The sequence below is a fragment of the Impatiens glandulifera genome, chromosome 2 (assembly GCF_907164915.1).
Source record: "Impatiens glandulifera chromosome 2, dImpGla2.1, whole genome shotgun sequence".
NCBI classification, from domain to species: domain Eukaryota; kingdom Viridiplantae; phylum Streptophyta; class Magnoliopsida; order Ericales; family Balsaminaceae; genus Impatiens; species Impatiens glandulifera.
The window spans coordinates 45945836-45962264 of NC_061863.1; the positions used below are offsets into that span (position 1 = coordinate 45945836).

Genomic DNA, 16429 nt, shown 5'->3' on the forward strand with positions numbered 1-16429 from the left:
TGTTGGGTAGAGCTCAAAGAAGAAGAAAAGGGAATGAGTAAGAGGTTATAATATTTGGTGGATGCAGAAAAGAAACGTATTTATAGATAACTAGTAAGATTTCGTGTATAGTGGTTAAGGATATAATAAATCTCACCTCTTCTTTTAATTACTAACCTTCTCTCCACTTTAAACAAATAACAATCTTTTGAGTGAATTTTAGATTTTTAATTTATTTAAAAAAAATGACACTTCATTTTCTACACTTTTCTATCAATATAAAAATTTCGTGACCTTATTTCGAATATTTTACATCCAACAATCTCTTCATTACCGACCTCTAATTATCTTACTTCGACTTACCAACATTTCTCTTGTTCCTCGATCAAACTATAATTTCGAGCATTTTGAATTAAAGTATTTCATCAATAGATACATTTAATCCACATTTTGGTTAACCAAAATATTATTCACATATTTAACTATCATTACTACATATAATTGTTTTTGGAAAAATTAAGTGGAACAACGGATTAAACATGTATCCCACAAACACATTTAATTAGACGTCTGACGAACTCGAACCCATGACCTTAAGGTGAGAATATCCATATCTTGTTTCCACTAGGCTAGAAAAGAGAATATTGTAACAACATATATTAATTGTTTCAAATTTGCATATCGTGTCATTTGAAAATTCTTCTTTATTATGTATTATGAATATTTAACTATTACACCACTTAAAACTATCATCGTTATATATTTTTTTTCAATATCTTCACTATTATATACCAGTAATACTATACGGAATTCAAATCTTGATCTTTTATTGTGTTTTATTAATATTTTAACCATTAAATCAATTAAAATTATTAATTTATATTTATAACTTTATGTATGAATATATATAATTTATATTATTAACAATTAAAAATAAACTATTTACTCATATTACAAAGAAACATCATCTTTCTAACATTAAAAAAAAACTGATAAAAAATATAGAGGTAAAGTAATTTAGTTGGTTATAATGATTTACGTATCAAGTTCAAGACTTAGATATATTACTTTTAATTTTATATATTTTTCAGTAAGTTTTAACCCGCAAACCTGATTCATTTGCGAAATCCAAAATCCTAACATTAAACATTATTATATATACTTATATTATTACAATTTTAAATTTATGTAACAAACTCACTTATTACAAAAATTATAATATATAACTTTATACAGAAAGTTTCAAAAGTCTTCAAAATTATTAAACGTTCAAAATGTACAAAGTTCTCAACTTCTATTAAATATACATTAATATTATAAAAATCTAGAAAAATATCTCCATAGTTTTTATATTCTAGTAATAGATAACAAACGTATAAATTAAAATAATTAATTAAACAATGTAATATCAAATATAACATTATAAACATATTTAATTATTTTAACTAATTTCTAACCTAATTAAATTAATAATAAATAAAAAATGTGGAAATTCATCGTTGTATGTTTATATAAAATGTATTTTAAATATAAAGATCAAGTAGATTAAATGGTTACAATTATTTACCTGTTACAATATAATGATAAGTGGTAAGTTCAATACTTATTTATATATATATATATATATATATATATATATATATATATATATATATATATATATATATATATATATATATATATATATATATTTTAATATTATATATTTTTAATTAATTTGTAGTAAGTTTTAAAGACGACTCATCATTATTATTATTATTATAAATATATACTCTTAAAATTTTAAATTTATATAAGATACTTAATTATTACAAGATTTCTAATATTATAATTTTATATAATAGGTTTCAAAGTCTCCAAAATTATTAAAGGTTCAAAATGTACAAAGTTCTCAAAATCTATTAAATAGATATTAACATTACAAAAATTTTAAAAAATATTTCAAAAGTCTTCATCTTCTAATAAATAACGACTTATAAATTAAAATAAATAATTAAATATAAAATATAATCTAATAAACATATACTTAATAATTTTAAGTAATTTGTAACCTAAAATGAATAATAATAAAAAAATATCGGAGGTATATCGTTGTAGATTTATATAAAATCATTTAATTATATTTTAAATATAAAAATTAAGTAACTTAGTTAATTATAGTGTTAACTTATAGAAATTACTAGATCAAGATTTATCTGTATTGTTTTCTTATTTTATATTATTTCAGTTCAACTCAAAAACTCTTCGATGAGTTTGTGAGATAAAAAACCTAACATTAAACATTGTTATATATATATATATATATATATATATATATATATATATATATATTTATCCATAAAGTTACAATGTCTTCCAAATTATTAAATGTTCAAAATGTAAAAGTTCTCAAAATCTATTAAATATACATTAAATTACAAAAATCTAGAAAAAAACATCTCTAAAAGTCTTCAAATTATAATAAAAGTTAGCAACTTATAAATTAAAATAAATAATTAAACAATGTAATATCAAATAGAATCTTATAAACATATACATAATAATTTTAACTAATTTCTAACATAAAATTAATAAAAAATAAAAAAATTTCAAAGTTTTTCGTGGTATGTTTATATAAAATCATTTAGTTATATTTTAAATATAAAGGTAAGTAGGTTAGTTAGAGTGTTGCACATATAATAATATAATAATATAATAATATAATAATAGGGATTAAATTTAATATTTATATATATTATAGACTACCAAAACTTAACATTATTATCATATATTCTTACAATTTTAAATTTATATAACATACTTACTTATTGCAAAATTTCTAATATTTAACTTTATACAATAAGTTCCATAGTCTTCAAAATTATTAAATGTTCAAAATGTACCAAGTTCTCCAAATCTATTGAAGTAATCATTACAAAAATTTAGAAAAATATTAACAAAATTTCTAATATTTAACTTTATACAATAAGTTACATAGTCTCCAAACTTATTAAATGTTCAAAATGTACCAAGTTCTCCAAATCTATTAAAGATTAGGTTACAAAAATCTAGAAAAAAATATCTCCAAATGTTTTCCTCTCTTCTAATAATAGCTAAGAACCTATAAATTAAAATAAATAATTAAACAATGTAATATCAAATAGAATCTTATAAACATATACTTAAGAATTTAAACTAATTTCCTATATAAAATATAAAATTAACAAAAAATAAAAATAAAACTTATTTATATTATTTTTTATTTTATATCTTTTTAATTAATCTGGAGTAAGTTTGAAGGACGATCCAATAACTTAGCCTTATTAATATAAATATATATTCTCAAAATGTTAAATTTATATAACATAATTATTATAAAATTTTTAATATATAATTTTATACAATAGGTTTCAAAGTCTAAAAAATTATTAAAGGTTCAAAATGTACCAAGTTCTCCAAATCTATTAAATATATATATTTGCGTGTATAAATAGTATAGGTAGTATAGGTTATTAATGTTTAATATGAATTAAAAAATAGTACAAGTTAAATATGATTTATAATTTTGTGTGGTATATAATATAAGAATATATTATAAGAATAAAATGATAATTTTATTTTTTTAATAAATAAAAATAAAAATATGAATTTAAAATTATTATTATTATTTTCTATATTACTTATATTATAAATAATATTATTTAATTTTATAAATCATTCTACTATTATTATATAATAATTAATATAATTTTAATTAAAATATAAAAATTAATAAAAATTATAAATTATATTTATCAATTTAAATATTGTAATATAAACATAAAATAAAAATAATATATAAAATAAACCATATTATTTATAATACAAGAAAATATAGAAAATAATAATAAAATTATCATTATAAAAGTAAATAAATATTTTTAATTAAAATATTGAACTAATTAAAAAATATTATATATAATAATAATATTAAAATTAAATAAAATATATTTAATATATTATATAATAATAAATTATAATATATAGTATAATGAGAATTAAAAATTAAATGATATAAAAAAGAATGTTATACCTATTAGTTATAATTTTATATCAAATATGAAATATAAATTATATAGGTATATATTTATATGAATATTAAAAATGTAATTAATATCATATTAAAACATTATTAATATAATTTATACTTTGTAACACAAACCAAATACTACCTAACATTACAACAAATTTATAAAATATTTTGAAAGTCTTTGTCTTCTATTTTATTTTTATTTAAGATGAATTAACATGACACTAACAACTTATAAATTAAAATGAATAATTAAATAATGTAATATCAAATAAAATCTAATAAACATATACTTAATAATTTTATGTAATTTGTAACCTAAAATTAATAATAATAAAAATGTCAAAGTTTTATCGTTGTAGATTTATATAAAATTATTTAATATATTTTAAAAGTAAAAATTAAGTAACTTAGTTGGTTATAGTGTTAACGTATAGAAGTTCGCAAGACTTATACTATTTTATATTTTATATAATTTCATTAAGTTTCAAATGTGGATCAAATCGCAAATTCAATCAATTTAGGAGAACCCGAAAACCTAACATTAAACATTATATATATATATATTATTAAATTTATATAATATACTTATATAAGTCTCCAAAATTATTAAATGTTCAAAATGTAAAAAATTCTCAAAATCTATTAAATATACATTAACATTACAAAATCTAGAAAAACATCTCTAAAGGTTTTCATCTTCTAATAATAGTTAGCAACCTATAATTTAAAATAAATAATTAAACAATGTAATATCAATCTTATAAACATATACTAAATAATTTAAACTAATTTTTAACATAAAATTAATAAAAAATATAAATAAATGTCAAATTTTTTCATTGTAGGTTAATGTAAAATCATTTAATTATATTTGAATATAAAGATGAGTAAGTTGGTTATAGTGTTGCACATATAATAATAGGTGATAAGTTGAAGATTTATATATATATTATTTTTAATTATATATTTAATGGACTACCAAAAACCTAACATTATTATCCTATATCCATTTTAAATTTATATAACATACTTAATTATTACAAAAATTTCTAATATATAACATTATACAATAAGGCTATGTTTGTTATGGGGCATACCACTGTAGATAAAATATAAGTATACACTAAATTATAGTTGTTGTTCGATAGATTCATATTTATATCAACAATATTATTTGAGTATAAATTATACTTAGAAGAGAGTATAAAATAGTACGTACTCTTACATAGTACAAGAGCATATAAAATTTTATAAAATTTAATATTCCTATTTTATCATTTACTTTTATAAAATTATTCATATTTTATTAATTTTGTATTATATTTAAAATATAATAATAATAAACTATAATTAAATATTAATTTATATTTATCTATTTCTAATTTAAATAATAATATTAATAAATAAACAATTATATCATTATAATTTCAATATTATTTTATAAAATTATTATTATTAATATTTTATTTTATAAAAAAATAAAAAATTTTAAATATACAAATATTTATAATAAATATACAAATATTTATAATTATAATAATATTTTAAATATAATAATTAAATATTAATTAATATATATAAGTTTTATTTATATAACTATATAAGTTAAATTATAAGAAATTATATATAAAATATATAAACGGTGTGTAATAATATTATTTATAAAAATATATTTATATGATAATGAAATATTATTTTTATTAATTTCAATATAATTAATAATTAACTATATTTAAGATAAATATTAAAATTATAATTAAAAATAATTTATATAAATAAAAGGGTAAAATAGTCTTTTATACTTTTTATTACTTTCTTATACCACCAACCAAACATAAAAAGGAAATTTGAGCAAATGACCCTAAAAACAGGGTGAATTGCTTTTGGTGAGAGTGAATAAATTAAATAGCGCTGGTGACCCCCTTTTTTTCTGACGAAAATGTCTCTATTGCGTCACGCATCCTCAGGTTGCGTGACGCAATTTTGTATTTTTTTATTTTTCAAAAAATTTTAATTATGAAATTTTTTGGACGAAAATGCCCAAGTTGCGTCACGCAACCCCAGTTGCGTTACGCAATCGCGTCACGCAACCCCAGTTGCGTTACGCAATCGCGTCACGCAACCGCGAGACAAAAAAAAAAATTCGGTTGCGTCACGCAACTGGAGTTGCGTTACGCAAGGGTATAATTGTCATTAAAAAAAAGAGGGTCACCAACGCTATTTAAATTATCCACCCTCACTTCCCTCAATTCACCCTATTTTTAGGGTCACCTGCTCAAATTCCTCAACATAAAATAATAAAACCTATATAATTTATACATATTTTATATTCCCAACCAAACACTAATAACTTATATAATTTATACATCTTAATACCTCCTTACAATTTATACCCCATACAACTTATACCTATATAACTAGTTCCATTTACCAAACACTACTTAAGTTTCAAATTCTCCAAAATTATTAAATATTCAAAATGTACAAAGTTCTAGAATCTATTAAATATACATTTAACATTACAAAAATTTAGAAAAATATCTTCAAAATTCTTCCTCTTCTAATAATAGTTGAGAACCTATAAATTAAAATGCATAATTAAACAATGTAATATCAAAATATAAACATATATTTAATAATTTAAAATAAATTCTAATATAAAATTAATAAAAAAAATAAAATATATCAAAAGTTTATCGTTGTATATTTATATAAAATCATTTAATTGTATTTTAAATATAAAGTGACGTAATTTAGATGTTTTGATTGTGTTTATAGTATTCTACAATAGCAAATAACTCTTATTTTTTTGATATATAACTCTTTACTTGAATTATAAAAAATTAATTTTTAGTTAATTTTTTTAAATCCTTTTCATATTTGTTAGATTGATTATTATTATATTATTATTAATTTATGATTTTTTTAATAAATAACTATATACATAATAATAATTATATTTAAATAAAAAATAATCTACTTAATTATATATTAATAAATAATTATATATATACACATAATAGTTATATTTATATTAAAGATTTTATAATGCCTAATATTAATATATTTGAATAAAAAATGGTATGATTTGATTGTTACTATTTTGTTTTACATTAATATATATATATATATATATTAGGGCTGCAAATGAGCTGAGCCGAACTCAAGCTTGTTGGAGCTCGAGCTCGACTCGATTAAGTATTTATTAGCTCGACTCGAACTCGAACGAACTTATAAATTTGAGCTCGAGTTCGACTCGACTATATTACCCAAAAGCTCGACTAGACTCGAAAACTTGAACCAAAATTGAATTATATATAATAAATTATTTTTTTAATATTTTTTTATATTATATATATTATACACTTTTATTATATATAATATATTAACGTTTTTTATTATCTTTTTCAATATTATATACAATGTATTCATTATTAAATCTTTAGTATTTAATTTTATTATATATATATATTAATATATATATATATATTTTTTAATATTATATATAACATATTAGTTATTATATCCCTAATATTTATTTATTTTATATATAATATATTAATCTTTATTTATCTCTTTAAATATTATTTATAATATACTTTTATTATATATATATAATATATTAACATTTTTTATGATAAATCCCTAATATTGTTTGTCGATTTTTTTTCTATCCTCAATCAATTGAAAATCAATGTTTTTTATATTTATTCAACTCTATCTATATAAACATAAGTTTCTCCTCATACATGAAGAAATTATCTAAAAGCAAAAACAATAATTATAAAATAAGTTAAAACAAATTTAATTATCAATAGAATTTTGTAAATTAATGAGATGTGAAGAAAGAAGAAAAAAAATAAGAGTAAAAAAAATTGTGAAAACTGAATAAGAAATATATAAAAACTAAGGAAGAAAAGATAAGAGTGACGAAGAAGAATAATAACTAAAGAATAATAAGAAGAATAACTAAAGAAGAAGAAGAAAAACTAAAGAAGAAGAGATAAGAGTTATTGAAGAAGAAGAGTAACTGATGAAAAAGATGAAGAGTAACTTGAAGAAGATGAAGAGTAACTTGAAAAAGAAGAGTAACTGATGAAGAAGATGAAGAGTATTGATAAAGAAGAAGAGATGAGAGTAATGAAGAAGATGAAGAGTAACCGATGAGAAGAGTGACGGTAGAATATTTATGAAGAAGAAGAGATGAAAAATCACGGTAGAATATGATGAATGAACTATATATTAGAAATTAGGGTTTTACTTTAAAGATTATGGGCCTTCATATTGGGTTTTGAAAAGAGAGGGAAATAAAAAAAATATTATGTAAAATTTTAATATTAAATAAATAAAAAATATTTAATTATTTTGAGACTCGAAAAAGCTCGACAAGCCATCAAACAAGTTTTATATGGGTTCGAGTTCGACTCGAATAATAAACGAGTCGGCTCGAGCTCGACTCGAACTCGGTCAAAGTCAAGCTCAAGTCGAGCTTTGACCGAGCAGCTTGCGAGCGGCTCACGAGCGACTTGACTCATTTACGGCCCTAATATATATATATAGAGAGTATATATTAACTCTTTTATTTTTATTAATATTTTTTTTATATTTATTAGATTGATTATTATTATTTTTTTAAATTTAAATGTTTTTAATAAGTAGTTATATACATACAAAATAATTATATTTGTATTAATATTTTATAATCTATGTAATTATATATTAATAAATAATTATATATACATAATAATTATATTTATATTAATTGTTTTATATAAGAACCTATTTAAAATAAATGATAAAACACTTACTTAATATAAATATATATATATATATAAAATTATAAATTAAAATAAACAATCACAAATCTTCTAGTCCGTCCGTTCATATCTCATATTTGAGATCAAATGTTTGAATTTAGCCTCATGCGCATAAGAAAGGGGACCACAATGATTGTGGTATAGAAGCCTAGAAGGAGAGAATTTAAGAAAATGTGTTGCTACTTAAAAAATCATTAAACAAATTTTTTTTTAATTAAGATGCATCTTCAAATAATGTATGGTGGTATAATACTAAAATAAAAATGGTCAACAGTGGTAATATATTGATTTTGATTGTTTAACCTCTTGTCTTGAATCTTGTCTTGAAAGTTTGAGAAATTTCAACATCGATTTGTGTCAAGAATTTTTTAAAAATAAAATATTATTTTAAAAGATTAAAACAGATCATAACAGTTTAAAATTAATTATAATAATTAATTATTTTTTAAATTAAAATATTTTTTTTATATTTAAAATAATCAAATAACAATTTGATTAAAGAAATATTTTAGTTAAATTAATTAAAAAATTATTTATTTGATAGAGAGTCGCCAATTGATTTTTAGTTAAAAATTAACCACATGAGGTGTGTAATGCATATCTAAAAAAACGTTGTTCGACGACCTCTTTCTTTTTTCCAAAGCTCGTTTTGATTAGTAGTTTGGTGATACTTGGGAAAGACCTTTCGCGCTTCATCCTCCCTACCCGTTTTAAAAACGGTCTTTACTTTATAAAATCTTGACTTTTTGAAAATTTGTTATATAACATTTTATTTTAACAAATTATTCTTTTAGTCCTAAACATGCACATATTTTTATATATTTAAATTGTAACAACAATATTTAAATGTTAGTACTTGTTCCGGATGACGTTGATTAGGAATGAATGTATCGAAGAAAATCAATTTTAAAGGCATTAAGTTTTAAAAATAAATTCTAAACAAGACATTATTAAAATATTTTTTGTGGAAATATTCCAAAAATATTTTGAAATCATTTTCTATTTTTTAAGATTTAAAAAAAATTGTTTGGGGTCCCAAAATAAAAAATAATAATTTTAGAAATTAAAATTGAACCCAAATAGACCCTAGGACTAGTGTCACTAGTGGGATGCTGAATTCCATCGGTCGAGCGTCGAAATCACCAGTCTTGAGTTAATCTGGGCTAACTTCATCGGTCCTAGGTTTGAGAATTTTCGGTTGGGTGCGAGATTCCTCGATACTGGGTTAGGAATACTCGGTCCGGTGCGAGATTCCTCGGTTGGATGTGAGATTCCTAGATTGGATGTTAGAAATTCTCACTAGGACCTCTCGGTCCTAGGTTTAAATACCCTCGGTTGGATGTCGAAAATTCTCAATCTTGATCAAAGATCCTCGGTCGGATCTCTCGGTCTTGATAGAACCTAGGCTAGGTCCCTCGGTCTTTAAGAACATCAACCTACAGTTTTGATTAAGGCCTGAATTCTTTGATCCAGGGGCATGTGAAGCTGCACAAAGATCCTATGAACATTATGAACATCATCTCGATGTATCATTCAACCTGAATGATGTTCTATTTAATCAAAACAATTTTGAGGCAAAAAATTGGGTTTTTGTTTTATAGGTTTTATTGAAGTGTAAGGATCTTGTCAATAGATTCCTTATACTTCATATGATTAATTGGTACCAAAACATGAATACTAACTATTCGTTTTGACCAATACAAGAACTAAAAATTTCAATTTTATGAAAATTTTACTTTTTAATCAAACATGATCGGAATGGATTCAAAATGATCCAAATAGATTCCTAACATTATTAGAAACATGTTGGGAAGCTTTCTGGGTTGTTGTTCTTGAGAACAAAAAACTCAATTTTGAAATTTTCAAATTCAAATTTGGGTTTTTCTAGTTTAGATCGATTGATCGTGTTTGGCCTCAACAGAAGGCTCACAAATGATCTTAAGATTATTTTCACAATAAAAAAAATTGAATAACCAGATAGTATACAAAACCGTCAAAATTGAAATGTAAAAATTGGTAATTCGATATAGAGGATGATTGAAAGTTTACTAAGGATTGGAGAACACTCATTTGATCTCATTTGATCTTAATGACTTCAACAATATATTTTTGTACGGTAAATCTGTGACGTTATCTCATAATTTTTCAATTTAATTCACAATTTTTGTATCTTATTCTTAAAAATTTTTTTTTGATAAAATTGATTTTTATTTATTCATAATTTTATTATTATTTTTTAAAATCCACCCTAAAATATTTTCAAACTCATATTTCTGAATTTGTGATTAGAAAAACTTAAAATATAGTATGTGGATATGTATAATAATATTATTAATAATTAGCCAGATCCACAGTCCTAACTCATTTTCAATTCAATTTTTGTTTGAGTGAAATTCAAGTTTTGAAAATTTTATTCACATAATACAAATATCAAGGTCCCCACAAAACAAATGAAGATTAAGCATATTTGTTATGACAAGTTATAGGGACGGATTTATGGCATTTTTTCTTAATAAAAAACATAAAAAAAACTCCTGTAATATTTAATCGAAAAGTTGGAGTACAATAATAAAAAAAAAAATTAAAGAAAAAATTAAATAATTCTAACTTAAATTTTCAAAATTCTACATTATCAAACATAAATAAAATCAATTATAAATATTATATACATAATTAAATTAAAGGATTATACCAATTAATAACATAAACATTATTAAAGAGAATTAAAATAATATAATTGAAGAGAAAAATATTTTATTAATTAGAAAATTAAATAAAAGAATTTTAATGAAATAATTAGAGAATAGAGAATTTATAAAATAAAATTTAAGATATAATGAAACTATACAAAAATTAAGATATATGAAAAGATTAAGATACATATGATTAACATATATATTTTTAATTTAATTTTATTATATATATATATATATATTCAATTTTAAAAAAATTATAGATTAAGGAGGATTTATTTTATTATTATTTTTTCTGACTCCAGCCCCTATGTAAAACCTGATATATGTATTATTTCTTGTAGTGTTAGAAGTTAGAACTTTAGAAGAAAATTAAAACTCTTAATTTGTACTTAGTAATGAAATAACCTTAATTGTTGTTGCAGTGTTAAAACTTGTCAAATTGAAAAGGTGAGATTTTTTTTTTTTAATTTGATAAAGAAAGTTTGTATCACTTATCAGATATTTATAACTTTAACTTAAACTTAAAACATTCTAAATATAATTAAACCCATAACATTTTTTTTTTAAACATTTTATAATTTAAAATTTAATGGGCTGGTGAGATAATAAAGAATTTGTTATATTGTTGCTGTCAGGACATACATTGCATGGTATAATTATAAAATCCAAAATCTTATTATTCAAATATTTAAAGAAAATGTAAAAATATTGAAATAATTGGAGGTATGGACACTAACCACCCTTTAAGAAGATAGTTGATCATCTCATCTCCCCCAATCCAAAACATTATTGTGTGCATAACAAACATGCTATAAACTTCATAAGAAAGAAATTAAACAAATCTAAGAAATCATAATAATCTTCCTTTTACTTTGATATCAATTTAGATATCTTTGAACACTCTGGTATTTGTTTGCGATCTCTTGTCTTGTCATGACAATAATCATACACCAAATAGTTACTTTGTACCCAACTCATGGCCGAATATTGTTGACGACTCAACCCAACCGGGCCTGATGGCGATCCCCTTGGCGCATTACCGATTTTGAAGTTTTTGTACCTAGCATAAAATGGTTCGTATTTATAATCGGCTTTGTATTTACCGTTTTCTGTTGCCCATGATGAAGCATCCCAAATAGAACCGTACACCCACATAGGCCTGGCTGGGAATAACGAATCGATCTTCTTAGGATACCGTCTGATTGGAATATCGTCTACGTAGAATCTACAATTTTTTTTTATAAAACATCACAACAACGTAAAAGAAAAGGCAGAGAAATTTTAATTAATTACTTACATAATTTCACGAGGATTCCAAAGAATCGCATAGTGATGAAAATCTTTAGTAGGATCAAACCAAAGATGAATTTTATTGTCTCTCCCGATAATATTCCCATCACCACTTCCCCTTATGAACACATTTGTTTGCAACACGTAAGGCTTATCTTTCGTCGTCCCCAAAAACTCTATATCTATCTCGTCGTGTTTTCCCGGGTAAGCCTCATTGTTTGACAACTGCATGTAAGGAGTTAATAGAAAATCCAGAATAACTTAGAATGTTATTAAATAAACGTCTTACATATAGTGAAGTGATAATTCCGGCAGTATAACCCGGATGAAGCTTGATATTCGCCCCAAAGTAACCGGAGTTGTAAGAAGTCAACGATTTGAACCCGCTTCCTATGGGGTGAGTAAAATATAGTTAATATAACTGATGATTACATGTGTCAATGACTTAATTCTAAATAACAAAAATAATTACCTGTGTATCGATCAAGCCATATAGTTAACTCTGATTTATTTAGGGTTTGGTGTTGGGCGCCCCACCTGTTTGTGAATCCCTTGTTGAAGTCTATGGTGGGAACTTTATAACTAGGATAGTAGCCGGGGGAAGGTTTTGCTGCGGTTATAGTTAGATAAATGGAGATTGTCGAGAAGAAAAAGAGGAGATCCAAAACCGCCATTGTTGGGTAGAGCTCAAGGAAGAAGAAAAGGGAATGAGCAAGAGGTTATAATATTTGGTGGATGCAGAAAAGAAACGTATTTATAGATAACTAGTAGGATTTCGTGTATAGTGGTCAAGGATACAATAAATCTCACCTCTTCTTTTAATTACTAACCATCTCTCCACTTTAAACAAAAAAAAAAAAAAAAAATCTTTTGTTTTTGAGTCAATTTTAAAATTTTAATTTATTTAAATAAAAAATGAGATATCATTCTCTACACTTTTCTATCAATAATATATTTTCCGCTCTTTATTATTTCTATAATAATAACTATCTCTAGTCAAAATCAACATCTCATTCTAAATTTCGTAACCTTATTTCGAACATTTTACATCCAACAATCTCTTCGTTATCGACCTCTAATTATTTTACTTCGACTTACCACCATATTTCTTGTTCCTCAATCAAACTATAATTTCGAGCATTTCGAATCAAAGTAATTCATCAATAGAGACCTTTAACCCACATTTTGGTTAACCAAAATATTATTCACATATTTAACTATCATTACTACATATAATTGTTTTTTGGAAAAACTAATTGGAACAACAGATTAAACATGTATCCCGCAAACACATTTAATTAGATGTAAAATTTGTCGTCTGACGAACTTGAACCCATGACCTTAAGGTGAGAATATCCACATCTTGTTTTCAAGAGGATAGAAAAGAGAATATTGTAACAACATATATTAATTGTTTCAAATTTGCATATTGTGTCATTTGAAAATTGTTCTTTATTATATGAATATTTAACTATTACACTTAAAATTTATATGTTTTTTTATGTATGAATATATAATTAATATAATTCAAAATTAAAAATAAATCATTCAAACTCATTAAAAATAAAAACAAAAACAAAAACTTTTATCTTCACTACTCACCGATTTCACTATCACTCATCATTCCTGGACTATTTTAATATGTGCACACTTAAAATAGAATAACAAGCCATAAATTTTTTAAACACAAATAATAAATATAGTTATATATATATATTTTAATATTATATATTTTTAATTAATTTGTAGTAAGTTTTAAAGACGACCCAACATTATTATTATTATTATAAATATATACTCTTAAAATTTTAAATTTATATAACATACTTAATTATTACAATATTTCTAATATTATAATTTTATATAATAGGTTTCAAAGTCTCCAAAATTATTAAAGGTTCAAAATGTACAAAGTTCTCTAAATCTATTAAATAGATATTAACATTACAAAAATTTTTAAAAATATTTCAAAAGTCTTCATCTTCTAATAAATAACGACTTATAAATTAAATAAATAATTAAATATAAAATATAATCTAATAAACATATACTTAATAATTTTAAGTAATTTGTAACATAAAATGAATAATAATAAAAAAGATCGGAGGTATATCGTTGTAGATTTATATAAAATCATTTAATTATATTTTAAATATAAAAATTAAGTAACTTAGTTAATTATAGTGTTAACTTATAGAAATTACTAGATCAAGATTTATCTGTATTGTTTTCTTATTTCATATTATTTCAGTTCAACTCACAAACTCTTCGATGAGTTTGTAAGATAAAAAAACCTAACATTAAACATTGTTATATATATATATATTTAAAATTTATATAACATCCTTATTACAAAATCTATAATATATAACTTTATCCATAAAGTTTCAATGTCTTCCAAATTATTAAATGTTCAAAATGTAAAAGTTCTCAAAATCTATTTAATATACATTAAATTACAAAAATCTAGAAAAAAAAACATCTCTAAAAGTCTTCAAATTATAATAAAAGTTAGCAACTTATAAATTAAAATAAATAATTAAACAATGTAATATCAAATATAATCTTATAAAAATATACTTAATAATTTAAACTAATTTCTAACATAAAATGAATAAAAAATAAAAAAATATCAAAATTGTTCGTGGTATATTTATATAAAATCATTTAGTTATATTTTAAATATAAAGGTAAATAGGTTTGTTAGAGTGTTGCACATATAATAATATAATAATATAATATAATAATAGGGATTAAGTTTAATATTTATATATATTATTTTTAATTATATATTTAATAAACTACCCAAAACTTAACATTATTATCATATATTCTTACAATTTTAAATTTATATAACATACTTACTTATTGCAAAATTTCTAATATTTAACTTTAAAAAATAAGTTCCATAGTCTCCAAAATTATTAAATGTTCAAAATGTACCAAGTTCTCCAAATCTATTAAGGATAACATTACAAAAATCTAGAAAAATATTTACAAAATTTCTAATATTTAACTTTATAAAATAAGTTTCATAGTCTCCAAATTTATTAAATGTTCAAAATGTACCAATTTCTCCAAAATCTATTAAAGATAACATTACAAAAATCTAGAAAAAATTTCCAAATGTTTTCCCCTCTTCTAATAATAGCTAAGAACCTATAAATTAAAATAAATAATTAAACAATGTAATATCTAATAGAATCTTATAAACATATACTTAAGAATTTAAACTAATTTCTAGTATAAAATTAACAAAAAAATAAAAATAAAACTTATTTATATTATTTTTTATTTTATATCTTTTTAATTAATCTGGAGTAAGTTTGAAGGAGATCCAATAACCTAGCCTTATTATTATAAATATATATTCTCAAAATGTTAAATTTATATAACATAATTATTATAAAATTTTTAATATATAATTTTATACAATAGGTTTCAAAGTCTAAAAAATTATTAAAGGTTCAAAATGTACAAAATTCTCAAAATATTAAATATATATATTTGCGTGTATAGTATATGTTATTGATGTTGGATATAAATTAAAAAATAGTATAAGTTATATATGATTTATAATTTTGTGTTTTTGTATA

The 16429-nt window shown here is 21.6% G+C and overlaps 1 protein-coding gene across 1 annotated transcript; it reads right to left on the reverse strand.

Annotated features, from left to right (window-relative positions):
* Window positions 1-12410: 12410 nt before the first annotated feature.
* On the reverse strand, window positions 12411-13507 carry LOC124924737 (probable xyloglucan endotransglucosylase/hydrolase protein 32). Its single transcript, XM_047464731.1, has 4 exons — window positions 13306-13507; window positions 13123-13223; window positions 12841-13058; window positions 12411-12768 (listed from the first exon to the last, which is right to left on the reverse strand). Exons 1-4 carry the CDS (start codon window positions 13505-13507, stop codon window positions 12411-12413), a joined length of 879 nt encoding a protein of 292 aa, XP_047320687.1.
* Window positions 13508-16429: the final 2922 nt, after the last annotated feature.

What these genes read in the sequence shown, in the direction of transcription:
- LOC124924737 (XM_047464731.1), bottom strand. Translation starts at nt 13,507, where the DNA reads ATGGCGGTTTTGGATCTCCTCTTTTTCTTCTCGACAATCTCCATTTAT. An exon ending in ATGGCTTGATCGATACACAG is followed by an intron (nt 13,224 to 13,305) that starts GTAATTATTTTT and finishes CTCACCCCATAG; the next exon opens with GAAGCGGGTTCAAATCGTTG. An exon ending in GAATTATCACTTCACTATAT is followed by an intron (nt 13,059 to 13,122) that starts GTAAGACGTTTA and finishes CCTTACATGCAG; the next exon opens with TTGTCAAACAATGAGGCTTA.